This window comes from Salvelinus fontinalis, chromosome 15 (genome assembly GCF_029448725.1).
Source record: "Salvelinus fontinalis isolate EN_2023a chromosome 15, ASM2944872v1, whole genome shotgun sequence".
NCBI classification, from domain to species: domain Eukaryota; kingdom Metazoa; phylum Chordata; class Actinopteri; order Salmoniformes; family Salmonidae; genus Salvelinus; species Salvelinus fontinalis.
Window position 1 is genome coordinate 40829504 of NC_074679.1, and position 23736 is coordinate 40853239.

The 23736-nt window shown below is 42.5% G+C and overlaps 1 protein-coding gene across 26 annotated transcripts in view; it reads right to left on the reverse strand.

The window, feature by feature from the left end:
• The window catches only part of nrxn3a (neurexin 3a), a 444245-nt gene that overhangs the window by 100547 nt on the left and 319962 nt on the right, over nucleotides 1-23736 (reverse strand). For all 26 annotated transcript variants that reach the window (XR_008752966.1, XR_008752968.1, XR_008752965.1 and 23 more), the window contains one exon: nucleotides 22734-22915. Coding sequence is in view for 22 of the 26 variants with exons in the window: in XM_055863842.1 (XP_055719817.1) it covers nucleotides 22734-22915 (182 nt within the window). In the remaining 4 variants the exon portion in view is untranslated. The remainder of the gene's footprint in view (nucleotides 1-22733; nucleotides 22916-23736) is intronic.

Consider the following 23736-nt stretch of genomic DNA (forward strand, 5'->3'; position numbering starts at 1 on the left):
GAAGGCAACACTCCATCACCATGGCCTCTGAGATATTCCCCTAATGGCGCTGCCATTTAACGCATCTCACTCTAAGGCGAGATAAAGACACAGTGCATGATAGTGATCCATCCCGTGGAGCGCAGCAGTGCACTGCTGTGCTGAGCACACAGGGATGGCAGGGTGATTCCATGGTGTCACCTGCACAAATTGATAAGTGGTTAAGAAATGAACAGAGCTTCCTGTGAGAGAATGGAGTGTAAACTGCTGGGAACATAATGGAGGTTTGGCCCTAGAGATGGAAGCCAAGAGGGGCAGCGAAGCAGAGATGACAAGTGCTTCATCAATAAAAGGCTGGGGTTAGCTATGAGTCAATGTATCACTGATGGAACAAAACAAACAGTCTGTTTGTTCTTCAATAGCAGTACAAACAACTTTCAGGGATAGAACAGAAACATATATTTTTTGTTCGTAACGTTTGGCCACTTGATTCGAGTCAACATCTTGCGTTGGGTACCAGGAAATATAATGTTCAAATGGCAGTTACTCTGACCCAAGGTCAGGTTTGGGTAGTAACCGATTACATGTGATCAGTTACAAGTAATGTGATTGAAAAAAACTAAAAAAAATCAGTTACGTTAACAGCAAAAATATTGTCATCAGATTAGAGAGACTTTTGAAAACTACCTGATTACTTCTTGGATTACTTTTAGAAAGAATGTAGAAAGAAGGTTTGCACAAAAAAATACATTGACACCTTTCTGTTTTCTCAATAACATTGAGTTCAGCATTGAAAAAAGGCACAAGTTTAAGTTAGTTCCACCTGAGCGAGTCTGAACACAAGTCAGAGACCACTATGATGATACACTAAATGTGTGTGATGGATGATCGATGGCGCCAACTAAACAGACTTTTTGGGACATAAAGAAGGAGTTATCTAACAAAACGACAAAACGACACTACGTGTTATAGCTGGGGCCCTTTGGATGGCAAATCAGAGGAAGATTTTCAAAAAGTAAGTGAATATTTAATCGCTATTTGTGAATTTATGAAACCTGTGCCGGTGGAAAAATATTTTCATGTGGGGCGCCGTCCTCAAACAATCGCATGGCATGTTTTCGCTGTAATAGCTACTGTAAATTGGACAGTGCAGTTAGATTAACAAAAATGTAAGCTTTCAACCGGAATATAAGACATTTATATGTACCTAAATGTTTAATATCCATAAATGTTATAATTATTTATTTGAATTGTGTGCCCTCCAGTTTCACCGGAAGTTGTCCCGTTAAATGGGAAGCCTAGCCCTAAGAAGTTTTAAGGGGAAAGTAATTCAAATGTAACTGAAAGTAATCAGATTATGTTACTGAGTTTGGGTAATCCAAAAGTAATTTTACTATTTTCAATTTTGGACAGGTAACTAGTAACTGTAACAAATTATATTTAGAAAGTAACTGTCCAACCCTGCCCAAAGGCACGATTTACAATTATTGATATTTTCAACACAAACATGAGACAGAATGTACAGCACATTCTTGTTTGGGCTATGTGGTCTCAGATGGCGTATTCTACAAGACATAGGCATTGCTAACAGCAATATCGGGGAATTTAAATGTTTTATTTAATCTGGCAAGTCAGTTAAGAACAAATTCTTATTTACAAAGACGGCCTACCCCTGGAATCGAACCAGGGTCTGTAGTGATGGCTCTAGCACTGAGCTGCAGTGCCTTAGACCGTTGCGCCACTCGGGAGCCCACCAAAAACAGGCAAGTGAAAAAGTTTTTTTGTTGTTGACGTCTTAAGCAAGTTGCTTTATATGAAATGGCCTGATATATTATTTGTCTTAAAAGCCAAAATTTACAAGGAATTAGAACAATTATCCACAAATGTGTAAGCCTTTCACAAAGACATTACCTCTAACTGTCACGACTTCTACCGAAGTCGATGCCTCTCCTTGTTCGGGCGGTGTTCGGCGGTCGACGTCGACGATCTTCTAGCCATCGCCGATCCATTTTTAATTTTCCATTTGTTGTGTCTTGTTTTCCCACACACCTGCTTTTCATTCCCTCATTAAGTGTTGTGTATTTAACCCTCTGTTCCCCCCATGTCTTTGTGTGGTATTGTTTGTTGTAAGTGCTTGTGCACATTTGTTTGACTGGTGCGTATCGGGTTATTGTGCCCATATTCTGCATTTCTTATGCCATTGGTTTTTACTATTAAACTGCTCCGGCTGTTACCTAGTTCTGCTCTCCTGTGTCTGACTTCCCTGCCACCAGTTACGCACCCCTTACATTAACGTGAGCTAGAGAAGAGTAAAAAGGCAATTTAACTAATGCTAGATAATTGAGGCATTTGTGGTTGGTAGTTTAGTGTTCATACAGATGTATTTTCAGACTCAGGCGCTAACACAGTGGTGATAGTCATTTTACCATATTAATAACGACATCAGAAAGGCCTAAAAGAGCATTAAACTCACCTCCACAGTATGTACCTACGTAGGCATTCATACATTATGCATGTTGGGAGCACGTGTGGGGGCCACAATTACAAGCTGCATGTCCCCTCCATGAAAAATGGGGTTATACTGCATTCAAAACACATGCGTAATATGTATTTCACATGTACAAAACCTGTATAGCACGTGTATAACTATATCAAGTGGTTATAGGGTCCTGCTGGAGGGTAAAAGTGTGTCTCAAAGTCAAATGTCTGGTGTATCTGTTCTATGATCATCTGCTTGAATAGAGCAGACTATGGCTCATTAATAATTTAATCTGCATGCCTTTCTTTTCAGAGCATCTGTGAGACTCAACTTGACACTGATACAATATGGTCTTTGTTAAAAGGAAATCATAACTGCAGTTATTAACATCAAGGTCAAGAAATTGTGACTATGAAGTGCCTGTGTGTCCATGTGTGTTTGTGTGTCCATTTGTGCATGTGTTTGTGCATTACTTTATCACAATGAAGTATGTGTGACTTTTCGCGTCTGTCCTTCTCTCCGCTGGCATGCAGAAAAGGAAGGAAGTCTATCCTAGATTACCATGGCAACCCTGAATTTGTGTGATATTGCTAAAAGCAAAACAATTATGTTGGGTCAGAAGGTTAATGCCGTTTACAAACGCAGAAAAATAGCGTAGAAACAAAGGGTCACATAACTGCTCGAATTCAGTTATTTTATGGAAAGTGCATTGTACTTTGCTTGTTAAAGTTATAAGTTGAAAATGTAGTTTAAATTGGTGCATTTAAAGAAGAAAGTAGAGTACCCAAAATGGATGGGTCTGAACATTAAGCTCGCGTCTAAGAAAAAGCTATGCGGACAAGATAAGGTCAGCTAACTGGATCATTAGAATAAGATAAATGAAGATAAGGAGAAAGAGCGAGGGAGTAGGAGAAAGAGAGAGAAAGATGGAGAGAAAGAGAGATAGGGCGAGATAAACACAGACTCCTACCCACTAAATGGATACTTAAAGAGACACCTCAATCAGCCGACTCAACACTGAACCACAGAAAAAACTAAACTTTTAAACGCATTGCTTTGACAATCAGCAGTAACTCCCTCAACATTCTCACAGAGAGGGGAAATAAAACATATGGTTACCATCCACTAACAGTCTTCAAGCTGCTATCACTGGGAGAGGAGGAACACATACACAAACACACACAGGCGCGCACACCGACTGGGCTTTTTAAAATGAACATGAGTGTGGGAGAACACATGCCAGGGTTTCCATTAGCCGGTAATATCCAGCTCTTGGACGAAAAAAAAAAAAAAAAGCCGATAAATTACATTTCCGCTGGCCAATTGTATGGGAGAAGAAGTAAATAGCCCATTTTGAAATAATGCTTTTCAGGCAATTCATTGATGGAAATACCAGTCAGTGGAAATACATTTGACTAGTCATGCTTATCGGTCTATAGGTTAATTTGCATAATTTAGTGGAATTAAATTGGCGCGTGTACAGTATATTGGTTATGTATCTTATTTATCACACTCATACAGCATACAGATACAGAGCCTTTGAGTGGAAAATCTGTCAGACAACGCAAGAGCTGCTGCTACAGCATCTCAAACAGCAAATGCATAGCCAAAGACATTCAAAGTCAGACCATATCCGTGTAGGCAATTCTTTTATATCAACTTTCTTTCATTATCCAATAGCCAAAGGCATAATCTTAGTCATATTAGCAACTCATGCTAGTTGTTGCATATTAGACCTTTCTAAATTTCTAATGGATATTTTCCTCTCTGTCACATGAAACTACTGGCAGGTGCAATGCACTTTTTGACAAAGCTGTTTTCCGGCTAATTGCATTATGGAAGGAACATTCGCGCGTAGCCTACTGCCTTGTGTGCATTGCAGCGCTTATAATGTGAAGAAATAATAGTTTATCTTTTGCAACAGACTCATTGCTTTTTAAAGTTTATTTTTATTTTTTATGTAGCCTAGGCCTACTTGTTACATGAATTTGGGCTCTATCGTCCCACAACTGTCCCAGAGTCTGTTGGGAATAGGCCATTTCTTTCTCGACAAGCTTACCAAAAGAATAGGTCAACTTTCCTACTACGTGGGATAGTAGATTGACATAGGCCAGTGACTTTGCTGTTCGTTACTCATCTTGCTGGCTGAGGAAAAGTAAATGTGAACAGTTATTCTAACATCTTCAAATTGTGCATCAGAACTGGGTAAGAAGGACCGCACATCACTGCATCCTCGACTTGCATGTTCTGTTCATATGCATTGCTATAATCATAATGTTATTTGCGTGGGTGGACGCACTAATCAGGTTATAGCACCCAAAGCATATGGGTCCGGTAAATTTCTCAAATGTCTCGGTAAATTAAAATGCTGCTGGTCAAATGTCCAGTGCCATATTTTCCTAATGGAAACCCTGACCTGAACTTACACCTCTTCCATCATCCTGACCAGGTCTACATGCCATTAACACATGCACACACACACGTGCACAGACACACAAACAGGCCCGCGCACCCACACATGCACGCTCGTGCACACACACACACACTCAGGAGCTCCCGTGGCTGTGGCTTATGAAGATATCAAAGGTGTTGATGAGGCAGAACGAGCCTTTTAATTTACTGGCTGCTGCTGTTGCTGCTGCTGCCACTGCCACTGTGCCTGCCAAGCCAGGCAGTATACTGCAAACACAGGCAGATGCCAGTCCATTTTAATCTGCTGAGAACTTGCTTGAATCGACAGTCCCTGTGAGGAAAGGAGGAGTGGAGGAAAAGAAAGTGAGGGAGATATGGGAGGAAAGGAGGGAGAGAAATGAAGGAGAGAGGGAGAGAGCCAGAGAGTGAGGGAAAAATAGAGGAGACAAAAAGGGATGAAGAGAGCGGTGAGAGCAAGAGAGCTGGAGGGAGGGAACCTGAAATTACTTTGTAATGAATCTGAAATGCTGACCAGAAAGCATGGTCCACACAGGACAAGACAGGACAGGACACACCGTCACACACAGGCATGCATGAACTGAGTACAAGGATATGTGCTCCATCATCATTAGTAATATTCAGCTATAAGGCTATTTTACAAGCTATTCAATCACTCAATCAAATGTATTTTATAAAGCCCTTTTTACATCAGCAGTTGTAACAAAGTGCTTTACAGATACCCAGCCTAAAACCCCAAAGTGCAAGCAATGCAGATGCAGAAGCATTGGCTAGGAGAATCTCCCTAGAAGGCAGGAACCTAGGAAGAAACCTTGAGAGGAACCAGGCTCGGAGGTGTGGCCAGTCCTCTTCTGGCTGTACCGGGTGGAGATTTAAGAGTACATGTGGCCATTAAGGCGAGGTCATGCTATTCTATCTCTTGTGGGTGGCTGGAGCGGATGAAAAATGGTACCTGGAGATACATCATTCTAGTTTTGGATTATTTGCATTTATGTATTCTACCTGGAATAAAACTGTCAAAATATCATTCTAAAATGACTCAGTTTTCAGTTTTTTTTCAGGAGCGGTGTGAATAACCTGTCTTTCTAATCTATTTTTTTCTCCCATTTGAGTCATGATTGTGTCTGGACCACATACAGAGCAGCATTCACTCAAACTCACGCCTCCCTTCCCTGCAATTTGTCTCCCTGTCAACACTTTGATTTGTGGAATGAAAAAAAAAAAAGAGATCAAGTTTATCTGCAGCTTTAGGCTGCTGGATACTGAAATGCAGAGCTGAGAAGAAAACAGTGACATATATTTTGATTTACAACTTCTAAACTTCCATGCTATTAGTTATTTTGGTGAAAAAACATATGGTGCCTTGAGATTTTTTATTTTTTTTATTTTTTAAGATTTCTAATTTCTTCTTCCCATTGATCTATCTTGCAGTGACAGCACTGTGGGGTTTCCTAACAGCCGATACAGGGCTCCATTCAACAACTTGCATTACATAAAAACATACCTTTTTTTACATGTTGTCAAATGACATTGCAGGATTGTACCTACTCACAGGTATAAGCTTCCAGTTTGCAGTTTAAGACATGCGTGTATTGTTTTATTTCTAATATTGGTCATGATGACACATGGACAAGCAAGCAACCAAAATATGACACTGTTAAATGTTGATATACTGTTGATATCATGTTGATAGATCTGAAATTTTGACCACTGGCTTGCTTTAACAAAATCGTGACAAAGTTGCTGTACATTGTGAGTGGGGATGTGTATTCAACACTGGAAAGGCGAGAACATATAGGTAATAGCCAAAAAAGAGGCTTCAACACCCCAGGAGAAACCTCTAAAAGGTATTTTTTTCATCGTTGATGCTTTTACCCCAGCAGCTGTAATGATACCAGAGACAGAATGGTCCCCGTAATTGGCTGGCCCTTGTGTGGGAGTACTGTTTAGGGTACCGAAGTTTACCCAATGTACCGTATCATTACCATGCCTCGTTCTGTAAAAGCACATCCCATAATTGCCGTCTACAGTACTATAGTATCAATCGTGTTCTGAGACTAGAGGGTCCAGGAAGCCAAGCAGTGTTCACAGGTGAGCGACGATACATGGCTAAATATTTTGCATTAGTCAGAGAGTCAGCGCTATCTGACACTGAACGCAGCAGCGAGACTTCACAAAAGTTTTTGTCTGTGAAGAGGGGCTTGAGTTGGAGTTTTAGTGGATTGTAGATTAACCGAGGCCTGTTTTCAGTCTTTCGTGCTTTTTCTTGTCTTGTCTGAGTTCTATTGGAAGGACAGGCTGAGTTATTTTAGAAGGACTGACTGAGATCTATTTTATGGACTGACTGAGATCTGTTGGAAGGAATGGCTGAGTTCTATTGGAAGAACTGACAGTTCTATTGGAAGGACTGACTGAGTTCTATTGGAAGGACTGACTGAGTTCTATTGGAAGGACTGACTGATTTCTATTGGAAGGACTGGTTGAGTTCTATTAGAAGGACTGGCTGAGTTCTATTGGAAGGACTGACAGTTCTATTGGAAGGACTGACAGTTCTATTGGAAGGACTGACAGTTCTATTGGAAGGACTGACAGTTCTATTGGAAGGACTGACAGTTCTATTGGAAGGACTGACTGAGTTCTATTGGAAGGACTGACTGAGTTCTATTGGAAGGACTGACTGAGTTCTATTGGAAGGACTGACTGAGTTCTATTGGAAGGACTGACTGAGTTCTATTGGAAGGACTGACAGTTCTATTGGAAGGACTGACAGTTCTATTGGAAGGACTGACAGTTCTATTGGAAGGACTGACAGTTCTATTGGAAGGACTGGCTGAGATCTGTTGGAAGGACTGACAGTTCTATTGGAAGGACTGACAGTTCTATTGGAAGGACTGACAGTTCTATTGGAAGAACTGACTGAGTTCTTTTGGAAGGACTGACTGAGTTCTTTTGGAAGGACTGACTGAGTTCTTTTGGAAGGACTGACTGAGTTCTTTTGGAAGGACTGACTGAGTTCTTTTGGAAGGACTGACTGAGTTCTCTTGGAAGGACTGACTGAGTTCTGTTGGAAGGACTGACTGAGTTCTGTTGGAAGGACTGACTGAGTTCTGTTGGAAGGACTGACTGAATTCTGTTGGAAGGACTGGCTGAGTTCTATTGGAAGGACTGGCTGAGTTCTGTTGGAAGCACTGACTGAGTTCTGTTGGAAGGACTGACTGAGTTCTGTTGGAAGGACTGACTGAGTTCTGTTGGAAGGACTGGCTGAGTTCTGTTGGAAGGACTGGCTGAGTTCTGTTGGAAAGACTGGCTGAGTTCTGTTGGAAGGACTGGCTGAGTTCTGTTGGAAGGACTGGCTGAGTTCTGTTGGAAGGACTGGCTGAGTTCTGTTGGAAGGACTGGCTGAGTTCTGTTGGAAGGACTGGCTGAGTTCTGTTGGAAGGACTGGCTGAGTTCTGTTGGAAGGACTGGCTGAGTTCTGTTGGAAGGACTGACTGAGTTCTGTTGGAAGGACTGACTGAGTTCTGTTGGAAGGACTGACTGAGTTCTATTGGAAGGACTGACAGTTCTGTTGGAAGGACTGACTGAGTTCTGTTGGAAGGACTGACTGAGTTCTGTTGGAAGGACTGGCTGAGTTCTGTTGGAAGGACTGGCTGAATTCTGTTGGAAGGACTGGCTGAATTCTGTTGGAAGGACTGGCTGAGTTCTATTGGAAGGACTGGCTGAGTTCTATTGGAAGGACTGACTGAGTTCTATTGGAAGGACTGACTGAGTTCTATTGGAAGGACTGACAGTTCTATTGGAAGGACTGACTGAGTTCTATTGGAAGGACTGACTGAGTTCTATTGGAAGGACTGACAGTTCTATTGGAAGGACTGACAGTTCTATTGGAAGGACTGACTGAGTTCTATTGGAAGGACTGACAGTTCTATTGGAAGGACTGACAGTTATATTGGAAGGACTGACTGAGTTCTTTTGGAAGGACTGACTGAGTTCTGTTGGAAGGACTGGCTGAGTTCTGTTGGAAGGACTGACTGAGTTCTGTTGGAAGGACTGACTGAGTTCTGTTGGAAGGACTGGCTGAGTTCTGTTGGAAGGACTGGCTGAGTTGTGTTGGAAGGACTGACTGAGTTCTGTTGGAAGGACTGACTGAGTTCTGTTGGAAGGACTGACTGAGTTCTGTTGGAAGGACTGACTGAGTTCTGTTGGAAGGACTGTCTGAGTTCTGTTGGAAGGACTGGCTGAGTTCTGTTGGAAGGACTGACTGAGTTCTGTTGGAAGGACTGACTGAGTTCTGTTGGAAGGACTGACTGAGTTCTGTTGGAAGGACTGACTGAGTTCTGTTGGAAGGACTGGCTGAGTTCTGTTGGAAGGACTGACAGTTCTATTGGAAGGACTGGCTGAGTTCTGTTGGAAGGACTGGCTGAGTTCTGTTGGAAGGACTGGCTGAGTTCTGTTGGAAGGACTGGCTGAGTTCTGTTGGAAGGACTGACAGTTCTATTGGAAGGACTGGCTGAACTCTGTTGGAAGGACTGGCTGAGTTCTGTTGGAAGGACTGGCTGAACTCTGTTGGAAGGACTGGCTGAGTTCTGTTGGAAGGACTGGCTGAGTTCTGTTGGAAGGACTGGCTGAGTTCTGTTGGAAGGACTGGCTGAGTTCTGTTGGAAGGACTGGCTGAGTTCTATTTGAAGGACTGGCTGAGTTCTGTTGGAAGGACTGGCTGAGTTCTGTTGGAAGGACTGGCTGAGTTCTGTTGGAAGGACTGTTTGAGTTCTATTGGAAGGACTGTTTGAGTTCTATTGGAAGGACTGACTGAGTTCTATTGGAAGGACTGGCTGAGTTCTATTGGAAAGACTGACTGAGTTATATTGGAAGGACTGGCTAGGTTCTATTGGAAGGACTGGCTGAGTTCTATTGAACGGACTGGCTGAGTTCTATTGAACGGACTGGCTGAGTTCTATTGAACGGACTGGCTGAGTTCTATTGAACGGACTGGCTGAGTTCTATTGAACGGACTGGCTGAGTTCTATTGGAAGGACTGGCTGAGTTCTATTGGAAGGACTGACTGAGTTCTATTGGAAGGACTGACTGAGTTCTATTGGAAGGACTGGCTGAGTTCTGTTGGAAGGACTGGCTGAGTTCTATTGGAAGGACTGACTGAGTTCTATTGGAAGGACTGGCTGAGTTCTATTGGAAGGACTGACTGAGTTCTATTGAAAGGACGGTACTAGTCACCATTGGTGGTGGCCACCATTTCAAGTAATTAACTGAATAACAGAGATTGGATGGTCGAATCGAACAAAATCCCCCTGATGGTATCTAGCTGTTTGTCTTTCAAAGCCTCTCACTCATCTGTTTTTATTTACCTGCCTTGATTCCCGTCAGGCTCAAAGTAAACCAGGCTTTCTGTGATCTGTCAATCAAGACAAGGGAATGACAGGTAGAGAAGGCAAACAGCACTGAGATGGACAGGGACATTGCCTTAGCGAGCTGGTGTGGTTTAGAGAGGCGTTTGAAGGCAATCTCTTCACATCTCTACTTTAGTTGACACAATAAGGTTGTCAGGTAAAAATAGTACCTGTATCTTATTAACTTTAGATGTACATCCTATACATGAGCATGTATTGTACAATTCTGAGTATGATGAAAATTCTATTTCAGGTGTTGAAATTCATACTTCGCATTTCAGGCCAACTCAATGACAAGGGACTTCAATGTTCAAATGCTATGTTGATCTTACGTATCTTTGACTGCGGCTGTATAAAATTGTGGCTTGTTTTTTTCTCTTTATTGCTAGGTAAAATAAGATAATAAGTGTTTTAGTTCTGAAATGTGATGGGTCTTCAATCAAAACAAACAGCTAGCTCTTACATCTCGCTCAGTCATTGTTTAAATACCATCCAATTAATGATTGGATTGACAGGCTACTGCTTGACATAATAGTAGGAGTAAGCAGTGGTTAAACACACACACACACACACATACACACACACATACACACACACATACACACACACACACACACACACACACACACACATTTCATCCCCAGTAGTCTCATAAATGTTGTAGAAGAACAAAAAAAGATTAGCCTCTCCTTTAGAACAGGTGTAAAGCTCCTCTCTCATCTTTCTCTCCCTCTCTGTTTCTCTCTCCCTCTCTCTTTCTATACATCCCCATACCTCCTCTCTCTCCCTCCCTCCCTCTCTCTACCTACCTGATGGCTTATCCTCCCACTGAGAGTGGTCGATTTTCTCCCACTGGCTCTGCAGGTGTATTTTGACAGGCTGTTCTTTATTGTGTGTGTGGTTGCGGTGACCTGAATCTTCAGGCTCCACAATGCTTTCCTCCTCACCTCCAGTGACTGCTTGAAAACCAACAGACTTCCAATTACCTGACTGTCCTTTTCCCATACTAACTGAATAGGACAGGGGTACTATTTTACCAAAGGGGAAAAAAGCAGTTGCAGATACACAGCCCTGCTAGACACCCTTTGCTATGGAGCGTGGAGTTGGACACCTTCGAAAGCACTCGGCTCACACCTCAGTTCCCCCTGTTTGTAAGATTTTGAAGAGGGGGGAAATGACGGGTCTCAACCACCTGGTTTTCCAACCTAGAAAAATGTAAAAACACGGTCCAGTTTTGTACCTCTGTCAGTGTTTTTGGAAGGAAGTGCTCATTTACCAGGGTTTTGAACACTTGCATGGAAATGTGTAGCTCTTCTCCTCTCCTGATAGAATAGCCAAACCGATCTTACATTGGCAGACCAGGGTTTCTTACTTATTAAAGAAGTAAAACAACAACACTTACCTAACAACTGCCGGCCGCTGTTAGTACACTTTGAAAAGTTTAGAGTACCCCATTGTGAACCACTCAAAACACCCCCGTTCGCCGCCTGCCACAGAACTTTATACACCACGACTTAAATGGACTGAAATAAACAGGCAAGGCGACACGTCAAGGTGGTAACATCCATTACCATGGCGACAACAAGAAGGTAACAAGCTTTCGCCAGCGGCTGGGCTTTATAAAATAAACATGAGTGGGCGAGAACACACGCTGACCTGCACTTACGCCTCTCCCATCATCCTGACCAGGTCTGCATGCCATTAGCGCGCAAGCACACACACGCACGCACACACACACACACACACACACACACACACACACACACACACACACACACACACACACACACACACACACACACACACACACACACACACACACACACACACACACACACACACACACACACACACACACACACACACACACACACACACACACACACACACACACACACACACACACATTCGATATGCCTGATTATTTAATGATACTGTAGCATAAAATACATACTGTTAAATGGACAAAGGGGAGACCATCCTTCCCACTACTGATTCAAGTTTCTCTCTACCCCAGTTAGAGAGCTAGTACCATTGAAATGTTCCGATGAAAGGAGTCTGCCTTTACAAGAAGAAACCGCCAAAACCGCTGTGTTTCTAACAGCTTGGGTTACAGAAAAAAGTGTTCGCTTTCGCATCTTACCGTTTACGTCAAGAAAAGGGTGCAATAACACTGCTTCCAAACCCAAATTAAAAGTAAAGACTCAACCAGCCTATACACAGTTGGACTAAGTTCGTTTCTACCCTACTTTTGGGATATAATGGACGCATTCACACTTGTATATGATTCTGATTACTATAAAACCTTCACCTAAACTGACACTATTCTGTGGTTTCATTACGCTCTCTTTTGATAATTCACAAAGTCAAAAACTGAAATGGAAATGCTGCCCTTCCTCGATCCTCTCTATATTTAGACGGGCTAAAAGCTCCTCTCTTTATTTTGAGAGTGGAAATAGATATTCACTTTAATATCCATCTCTGTTGAGGACAGAATTGATCGGAGTCGTGCTTAGGGATGGACAGGTGATTTCATAGATGACGGCATAATCATATCCAATCTAACATTATTACAATCTAATGCTTTGAAACTTTACGTGTGACTTGATTGAATAGCCACTGAAGCTTGATTGAAGTGATATTATTTGTGTTCACCTACCAGTATCAAGTCTAGCTGTTCTGAAATCTTACATTTGGCCTACTTTGTCACTGTTGAGAGAGGCCGTACTGATCTAATTTATATTTTATATTTAAGGAACATCTTTCCTTATACGAGGCTAGTACTGAGCCGCAAATAACACCTCACGGCACAACGCCTCTCGACCATGTGACCTACTGTATGTACTGATAAGTATGTGTAACTGATGCACACACAAACAGACACACACACTACATGTTGATGTATTTAAATGCGTGTAAATTGTAAAGTCTTCTGTCTGTAATGTCTTTTTCATTATGTCGGAAACCCCAGTAAGACTAGCTGACGTCGGCTAATGGGGATCCTAATAAATCAAATCAAATGTCTGAGCCACATGTCTGTTTAACATACTGTCCTGTAGAGCACCGTATCCACTCTGCCAACCTGAGTGTGATAATTACTGTCTGCGTGTCATCTCTAGCTCGGCGTTCACACAGACATACTCCAACTCCATCTGAAGGTGTGTCTGCATGTAGGAGGTGACTGTGAATAAAGAAATCCAACGAAGGATTTCTGAGAAGAACTCTATTCTCCCGCTGCCCCCTGCTGTTAGCCAATTGGAGAGGTGGAGGTGAGCCGGACCGGCAGCAATTTTCACAGGAAATGATGGCCTGCATATGGTGAACGCATAACAAAAAACATCTACAGAAAACATTCTGTGCCACTTACGGATTAATACATTTTCCCCATGCCTATGTGAGAAAAGAAAATACATATTCGGGCTCGAGAGAATGGCATGTTCTCTCTCTTTGTGGTAAAAGTTTGATGGTGAAGGACAGATTTGGGGGGGGGGGGGGGGGGTAGAAGGGAGAGAGAAAGACGGATAAATAAAAGTGATCCATTGAAAGTCGGAGAGCTCAAGTTTCTCCCTTCCCTCTTGAAGCACTGTCTTCGGGGATACGCCTACAGCCCGCCGACACCTCGGCCGTCGTCTCAGAGACAGCTGTTTATGCAAATCTCCTCTCAGAAGCTGCCGGCCATGTTTAAAACATGATGAGTCGTTCAAACACTCCTTTCAGGGCCAATGACATCACTAGAGCTTCAGCTGCAAGGCTGCTATTATTATCCCGATAATAATAACGCAGCAACAGAGACGGGGCTGTTTCTCACACTTTACACTCTTACCTAGAAATTACAGCTCAATTCACAGCACTCGGCAGATATTTGGTAGTGAGCACTGTGACAACTAACACAATGTGAGACCCAGCTCCACTCTCCCCTAGGCTTACAATGATTATCCCTGAAGTTACTGTACACATTTAGAGACTTGGTCCTCACGCTCTCACATCAGCCTTAGCACTTCCTAAGTATTGGCAAACCCGGCCTGTCACAACGCTATACCTCTGACCACATTAGAACAAGCCAAAACAGAGTGACAGTTTTCCACTTTCTATCGAGAATCCATCAGTGTCACTCAAACGACAGGCTGGCGAGGACGGGGAATGGGAACTGATTAGCCAATGAAATTGAAACCAGCATTAAGGTAGGTCCATCCGGACGCATCCCCCACCGTCCTCTCCGGTTTTCTGAGCCGGTCTATTTTCCGAGTTCTCGCAAACCCGAAACGGACCAGGCGGATCGATAGGCAGCGTTGGACCTGACCTTTGTGGCCAAGTGCATTTTTTTCCATCTTCCTGCTTCATCTCAGCTTGGGTTCGGCCGCTTCTGAAAAACACGCAGCTCAAATTCATCGGCTATCAAAACCGACCACCATCCAATTTAATGAAACTTCCAGATCAGAAATATACCTTAGGGGGATCGCATTACAACTATTGCCTGCTCGCTCTGAGACACAAAGAAGCCTGAAGGGGCTACAGCTAAGCCTGCCTTTCTCCAAAGAGGGAACATATAATTATGACTTCCATCCTAAACTGATTCCATTACTCATGCTGATAAGAAGGGCCAGGGGTTTGGCGAGGGGGAGCATTACCCCCCCCTCTAGGCTAACTTCCTAACCTCCTGCCAAATGTATGACCATATTAGCGACACATATTTCCTTCAGATTACACAGACCTACAAAGAATTCAAATACAAATCCAATTTTGATAAACTCCCATATCTATTGGGTGAACTACCACAGTGTGCCATCACAGCGGCAAGATTTGTGACCTGTTGCCAGTGAAGAACAAACACCATGGTAAATTAAACCCATATTTATGTTTATTTTATTTTGCACATCGTTACAACACTGTATATAGCCATAATATGACATTTGAAATGTCTCTATTCCTTTCAAACTTGTGTAATGTCTACTGTTCATTTATATTTCTTATTTCACTTGTGTTTGTTATCTATTTCACTTGCTTTGGCAATGTAGACATATGTTTCCCATGCCAATAAAGCACTTTGAATTGAATTGAGAGCGAGAGATAGAGAGAGAGCGACAGACACAGTGTGTGTATGTGTGAGTATGTGTCGGTGTGTGTGTGCGTGTTAGATTTTCAAACAGCATTAGAGGTAATATTAAACCCTGAAGTATTGATTCATAAAGCCAGGATAATAGAGATTAAAGTTAGGTCTGAGGAGGGAGGGACACATGAAAGGAAAACGCTCAGAAAGCGTCTGCCCTGATCCTTACAGACTTCAAGAGCATTTAACCTGCCTCGCTGTGACAAGACTATGACTGTTTGATATCCTCAGTCAGTCTAATGAGGCATCTCCGGTATCTCGGGGTGCCTTGTCATGCTCCCCATAAAAAACAATGGGCTTGGTAGCAATAACTGCAAAGACTTCTGTCTTCATAAAATGCTGAATTGGAAATGCCTTGGTGTCAAACCAACATAATTTATGCCCAAACACAATTTTATACACAAATATTGATATATTTTTTTAAAGGAACAAGATGTGATGGAATGTATTCTCGCCCCTCCCTTTCTCTTTAGATTCTAGCTAAATCAAACCAATCATTTGAAATAAAAACTGTTAGAACTCCTTTCCCGCTTGTCTTCAGTAGGTCTTGTTGCTATTTAGATGGCTAGATAACGACTCCCTTTCACAGTGTACTATATCCTGCTATGGCCCTCATTAGTACGTCTTACATCTGCCTGCTTTATTCATTCAAATTATTGACAATGTGATGTCTTGTTGTCCTGCTTGGTTGATGTAGATGTACCTCTGATTACTTCCATCAGGGGAGGGAATCAGCTCAGTAAAAACAACACAATAAGTGGGTTTACTCATTAAAACGTCTTTCTATCAATAAATACCTTTGAAGGGAAAATGACATATTTGACATTCAAATGTTAGTTATTTAGGAGACACTCCTATCCAGAGCAATTTACAATAGTGAGTGCATACATTTTCATACTGGTCCCTTGTGGGAATCAAACCCACAACCCTGGCATTGCAAGCACCATGCTCTAGCTACTGAGCCAACGGGGACACATATACATCAGCTATATCTGCATACCTTTAGATCTACTCTACCTAAGGAGCGAGCTGTTTTACAAGACCGCCTGGCAAGTGTCTCACTTGTAGCTAATCTGTTTCCGGAGGAACACACAAAATGATCACATTAAGTTCTTAAATTCTCCTAACACCACCAGTTCGATGAAAACAACAATCAATGTCAGCTAGGTGGTTTAAAAAAGAAGTCCGATTTTTCCTTTGGAGTGTGTGCCGTCTAGCTTTCACAATCCAGAGGGAAACGAACAGTTCTATTACACCTATAATGGCAGCTCTCGTCCCCAGTCGAAACAGCCGTAAAACGGAACAAGCACAGGTAATGTGCTACCTCTCTCCCCTAATGCTGCTGCCAGCTGATAGCAGTGGGAGAGTGGGAGAGGGCCCGTGGCATATTGATGCGTCTGCAGAGGAGGTTTTCTCCTGATTGAAAATCAACGGGCGAAGTGTAGTTATGCTCCCTGCTGATTAGAACCTATCAACACTATAGATTTCCTGTACACTCTGATCTCTCTGCCTTATAGGATTTTATTGGAACATGTGGGGTGGCGACAGATGTTAGTGTCTGGGATATTTATCCTTTTTTCTTGTGTGCGTCCGCTGTCGATACGTGGAGAACGAACAGGTAATGATTCTCAATTCACAGAGATTGGACTCCCTTTATTTGGATGGCTATAACTATTTGAAAGTATAGCCTAACCTAATTTAAACACGGTTAACTACAGTAAGTATAGTCCATTTGAGGTCCGCTATACAAGAGAAGCGATCCCATAAACTAAGGCCATGCATTTGGCTTTTTCAAACACAAAATAACAAGGAAGAATATACAGACTACATAAATGCAGCAGAAAAAATGCTTTAAATAATTGTCGTTAATAAGAGCTCCACTTAAAGCCAGATAGGATATTTTGCCCGACCACCCATGTAAAAAGTTAAACTCTCAGTGCGAGTAGAAATTTGTAAATACATTTAGTTTGGCTCTAATTATACGCTATGGAGGAAGTGAAGACTTTTGTCGTTAATGACTAGAGAGCATTTCCCCACCAAAGAATATGCATCTCGGTACAGGGAGCTGCTCCGTTAGCAGATTACAGAAGAGAGGGGAGAGGAAGAAAGTGAATAAAAAATCCCTTTACAAATTACTTTTTGTCATCATCAAACTTTCTCCAATTAGTTTTTGAGTTTAGAAGAACGAAAGGGAAAAAGAGGTAAGGTTACAGGCAGATTAATTGCTGAACTGGTGAAATACAAATATATGAAGAAGGGAGATAGCCCAAGTGAGATAGGTAGACAGCAAGAAAGAGAAAAAGAAAGAGAGCGAGCGAGAGAGAGAGCGCAAACGAGAGAGAGAGAGAGAGAGAGAGAGAGAGAGAGAGAGAGAGAGAAAGACTCCTTGGCACTGGTTTGTCTAGGCAGATGGCCCATTTGGCTAGAGGAGCAGTCTGGTGACGCCTAATCCTCAGATCGATGAAGAGTTTAATCTACAGAGAGACTTTTCATTCTGCCGGAAGAAATATGGCACCACATTACACAGCATTCCTTTGACCTAAGCACATGGGTTCCCCTTGGCTTTGGCCTGCTAAGTTTAGGAAGCGCCAGCCTGCTACCGTAATGAGCTGTGACTCCCAGATGATGAACTGTCATTGGATGAATCAATTCAAGCCGCAAATGTGACTTGTTCAACCAAATTGCACATCTGGATTTCGATCAAACAGGTTCTCTGACCATATGCATGTTGTTGTAACTTAAATGGAGGAATTCTCTACTGAGTCATATTCTCATGCTTGAGGACTCAAAAGCCAAAACGTTCTACGTCGGGCAACTTCCCCCAGATTGAGAGCAGTCCGTTCATCTTACTGTTGACGCAACAGCACGAAGAGAAGACGGTCAAAGACAGCCAGAGGTGGAGCACTTTTGGAGATATACAGTATTGTTGCCCTATGAGCCAGTCAGCAAAATGAAGATTAACGAGCGCAGTGAGTAAACAATCTTTGTCTCTTGTTTCTGTCTGAATCCTCTAATTCCTCTATCCAGGTTCCCATTTGAGCAGCCGACATCTGCAACAGTGGATGTGACATGTTTGAAGGACAGTGGATGTGACATTTGCCCAGCCTCAGGGGCCCGCGTGTCCACAACGAGGTGGACCTCCGTCCCTGCTCTCCACAAAGGTCAGAGGATGGACGTTTATCGGGTGAAAATGCCACGTCTTGAGTCAGCCCAAGAGGAACCGACGGCGGTGAACCTGCTAACGCTCCAGAGCCCTGGGGGACAGCAGGGACAATCTGTTGTTTTACCTCACCTCCACTCTCTCTCGCTCTCCTCCTCTCTCTCTCTCCACCTCACTCTCCGGTCTTTTCTAGCCAAAGTCAGCATGTCAGGGCTATGTAGAGGACGAGACCCCAGTCTGTTGCATATGTCCCAGAATAAAACACATGACCAATATCATGGTGTGGAATCATTTCACTTTGTTTAAAGGCCAAAACCATGACACTTGGAACTGCAGGAGGGAAATGGGGAGTGCTTAAAAAATAAAGCTTTTTTTATTTTTTATTCAGAGTTCATATACTGTAGATTGAACAACATCTGCATGATTAACTGTCTGAACAAACTGTTTTATAGGTCTTTGTTACTTTAATAATATGTTGTTAATAAGCTAGTATACTTTCGTTTAATGTAGTTTTCAACATGTAAAACAAAGCCAAGTTTGAGTCAACCCCTATAATGACACACAAGTGTCTCAATTCCCTTAACTGCAGGTTTATGCTCCAGATTTGAGCCGATTTGGCAGGGCCAGTGTTTGTCCGCCCTTCCCCGGGAAAGAGGTCCCAATTTGGGGTGAGGTGGAGCGGAGAGGGAGGGCATGTATGAAGATCTGGTGTGGTGCCATTGCTTTGACCGCCCGTTAAGGCCGGAGGAGTCCCAACAGACCGGACTCAAGAGCCACAATAAAACAGTGGACAGATGGAGAGGGTGAAAGAAAGAAAGAGAGAACGATAGAGAAATGTGTGTCTGGGTACATGTGTTTTTGTGAGTGAGAAAGACAAATTATAGAGGATTTTTCGACCCCATCCATCCCCTTACAGAGAGTGGAGGCATTGAGGCAGCCAGCCATACAGGACAAGGTCAATAATTTATGAACAAATCCAATTAGTTGGAATATACACTACATGACCAAAAGTATGTGGACACCTGCTCGTGGAGCATCTCATTCCAAAATCCTGGGCATTAATATGAAGTTGGCCCCCCTTTGCTGCTATAACAGCCTCTACTCTTCTGGGAAGGGTTTCCACTAGATGTTGGAACATTGCTGCGGGGACTTGCTTCCATTCAGCCACAAGAGCATTAGTGAGGTCGGACTTGCAGTCGGTGTTCCAATTCATCCCAAAAGTGTTTGATGGAGTTGAGGTCAGGGCTCTGTGCAGGCCAGTCAAGTTCTTCCAAACCGGTCTCGACAAACCAGTTCTGTATGGACCTCGCTTTGTGAAAGGGGGCATTGTCATGCTGAAACAGGAAAGGGCCTTCCCCAACTTCGTCTTGAACGTCATTGTATGCTGTAGCGTTGTATGCTGTACCCTTCACTGGAACTAAGAGGCCTAGCCTGAACCATGAAAAACAGCCCCAGACCATTATTCCTCCTCCACCAATCGTTATAGTTGGCACTATGCATTCGGGCAGGTAGCGTTCTCCTGGCATCCGCCAAACCCAGATTCATCCGTCAGACTGCCAGATGGTGAAGTGTGATGCATCAATCCAGAGAACGTGTTTCAACTGCTCCAGAGTCCAATGGCGTCACGCTTTAGACCACTCCAGCTGACACTTGGCATTGCGCATGGTGATGTTAGGCTTGTGTGCGGCTGCTCGGCCATGGAAACCCATTTCATGAAGCTCCTGACCAACAGTTGTTGTGCTGACGTTGCTTCCAGAGACAGTTTGGAACTCAGTAGTGTTGTAACCGAGGACAGATGATTTTTAAGCGCTTCAGCATTCGGTGGTCCCGTTCTGTGAGCTTGTGTGGCCTACCACTTCGCGGCTAAGCGGTAGTTGCTCCTAGACGTTTCCACTTCACAATAACAGCACTTACAGTTCAACGGGACAGCTCTAGCCGGGCAGAAATTTGACAAACTGACTTGTTGGAAAGGTGGCATCCTATGACGGTGCCGCGTTGAATGTCGCGGAGCTCTTCAGTAAGGCCATTCTACTGCCAATGTTTGCCTATAGGGATTGCATGGCTGCATGCACGATTTTATATACCTGTCAGTAACGGGTGTGGCTGAAATAGCCTAATCCACTTATTTTAAGGGGTGTCCACATACTTTTTTATTTATAGCGTATTAATTCACCAGTGATGATAAAAGCACTGGACAGTGTGAAAAATCACAATGCATTAGACCAATGGAACTGCTTTCATTCTGCCAGACAACCCATCTATACATGACAGACCAGCACTCCACAAAAAGGGATAAAGGCAGAGCTCAGTGGTGTAAAGAACTTAAGTAAAAATGCTTTAAAGTAGAACTTAAGTAGTTTTTTGGGGTATCTGTACTTCACTATTTATATTTTTGCCAACGTTTACTTTTACTTCACTACATTCCTAAAGAAAATAATGTACTTTTTACTCCATACATTTAGCCTGACACATATATTACTCGTTACATGTTGACAGGAAAATGGTCCAGTTCACACACTTATCAAGAGAACATCCCTGGCCATCCCTATTGTCTCTGATCTGGTGGACTCACTAAACATCAAATGCTTCAGTTGTAAATAATGTCTGAGTGCTGGAGTGTGCCCCTGGCTATCCTTAGATAAATAAAAAAACAAGAAGATTGTGCCGTCTGGTTTGCTTAATATAAAGAATTTGAATTGGATTATACTTTTACTTTTGATACCTAAGAACATTTTAGCAACTACATTTACTTTTGATACTTAAGTATACTTAAAACCAAATACTTTTAGACTTGCTCAAGTAATATTTTACTGGGTGACTTTCACTTTTACTTGAGTCATTTTCTATTAAGGTATCTTTACTTTACAAGCTTGTGACTCTACAAACTTGTTGGAAGCATTTGTAGTTTGTTTTGGTTGCGTTTCAGATTATTTTGTGTCCAATAGAAAAAAATGGTAAACAATGTATTGTGTCATGTGTCATTTTGGAGTAATTTTTATTATAAATGAGAATATAATATGTTTCTACCATGATTACAGATAATCCTGAATGAATTGTGAATAATAATGAGTGAGAAAGTTACAGAGGGTCAAATATCTTACCCCCAGATACGCTAACCTCTCACCCTTATCAATAGGAGGGGAGGTTAGCATATCTTGGGGTATGACCTTTGACCCTCTGTAACTTTCGCACTCATCATTACTCACAATTCATTCAGGATTATCCGTAATCATGGTAGAATCTACATTCATGTATAAGTGGTAAGAAACATATTCTATTCTTATGTACAATAAAACTCCAAAACTCCAAAATACATTATTTACCATTCATTTCTATTGGGCACAAAATAATCTGAAACACAACCAAAACAAACTGCAAAGTTTCTAGAGTCACAAGCTTGATGCAGTCATTGCATGCTAGGAATATGTGACCAAATACTAAACAAAAATCTTTAGGGGTGTCAATCATTTTAAACTCTACCTTTATGAAAAAGATATATAGTTATTGTTAAACAAAATCTATTTATCTGAGCAATTGTATTAGTATAAAATAAAATAAATGTAGGTACATTTTTTGCTGAGTACTTGAATTATTTATGCGTGCGCGTGTGTAAAGCCACTGCCAAGACTAGAAGATCCTTCCGGGGAGAATGAAGGAAATCTAGCATGATGAGATGAGATCAGCACTAACAGGAGGAGAGCCACCGGCGTGCAGACCACTCGCCACACACACACCCCCACACCTGACGTCACTCTGTGTTACTCATAAAACGACATCCAAACACAATAATCTAGAACAGAGAACCACAAAATCATCCACATCATGTGATTAATCTCCTAACCACTGTCCTTTTAACACGTCAGCTTCTCATCGGATATAACCCAACGCAACTCGTATACAGTGGTAGGGATACAGGGTGAGATGAAGACAGAGAGAGAGATGAAGACAGACAGAGAGAGAGAGAGAGAGAGAGAGAGAGAGAGAGAGAGAGAGAGAGAGAGAGAGAGAGAGAGAGAGAGAGAGAGAGAGAGAGAGAGAGAGAGAGAGAGAGAGAGAGAGAGAAAACGAAGCAGGAGAGAGACAGAGAAAAAGAGAGAGTGAACCGAGTCAAAGGACAACAGAGAAACGGACATAGAAATAAAAGATACAGAGCAAGAGAAAAGTGCAACTTACGATGTGGAGCATGAGATAGTCTCCCAGACCCGGAGCGCTGTCTATCCGGACCAAGATGCCATCCTTTAGGGAAGTACTGAACCCTATGGTCAGTCTGTCTGTGCGCGTGCTTGGCCTCTCGTTGGCTGGCCAGTTGAATGTAATGAGGCCTCCTCCTTTCCCAAAGATATAAGTCATCCCAGCTGAGGAGAAATAGGAGAGAGAGAAAGAGAGAGAGGCAGAGGATGAACTAAAAGGCTTTGACAGGAGGAATAGATTTTCAAAGATTATTGGTGTTTGTCCTTTGTCCTTTTTTGTAAAGAAAAGAATTTCACCAAAATGTTTGTTGAAGAGATATTCTTTGCTCATTTTTGTTATGAATACACAAACCACGCACACTCCAGAAATGACGATACCAGTGAGCTGTGATGTGTGATGTACACAGCCAAATTACTACACGGCGAAGCACGGGAGCAAAACACTGTTCATTTTTATTAACGACAGGAACCACCGCTCCCCAACCAGCAACCATTTCCCTATCATGACGGTAGAGAAAAACTGTAACCACTGGCATTCCATTAAAATGTTGGGGACCAAGTAGGCCAAAGACTTTGAAAACATAAAACATTTTTTGGGGGGGTAAGTTGTCTAGTTCTGCCTCACCTGGTTCCTGAACCCAAGTCTCACGAGAGGTTTCGGAATGACTAATGTTCTCACCTGGGTCAGATAAGTCGTAATTCACCAGCTGATTTTCTCTATCCCAGACCCCATGGGAAATACTGTGACCTATACAAGTTAAATATAATTCCTTCCAACAGGGATTAGCAATAGAGATTCTGAGGAATGAATTCTCCAGTTCACATGTATTATACATGAAAGAAGAAAGACCCCAGGAGAACGTCTTTAGAGTGGAAATCGAGCAATATTCCAAAATGTAATGTGAATTGAGCGAACACAAACACACAGAGATGTACTCTGTTTCTGTAGTTGTAGAGAAGTTCAAATAGTTATTGGGGCGAGAGAG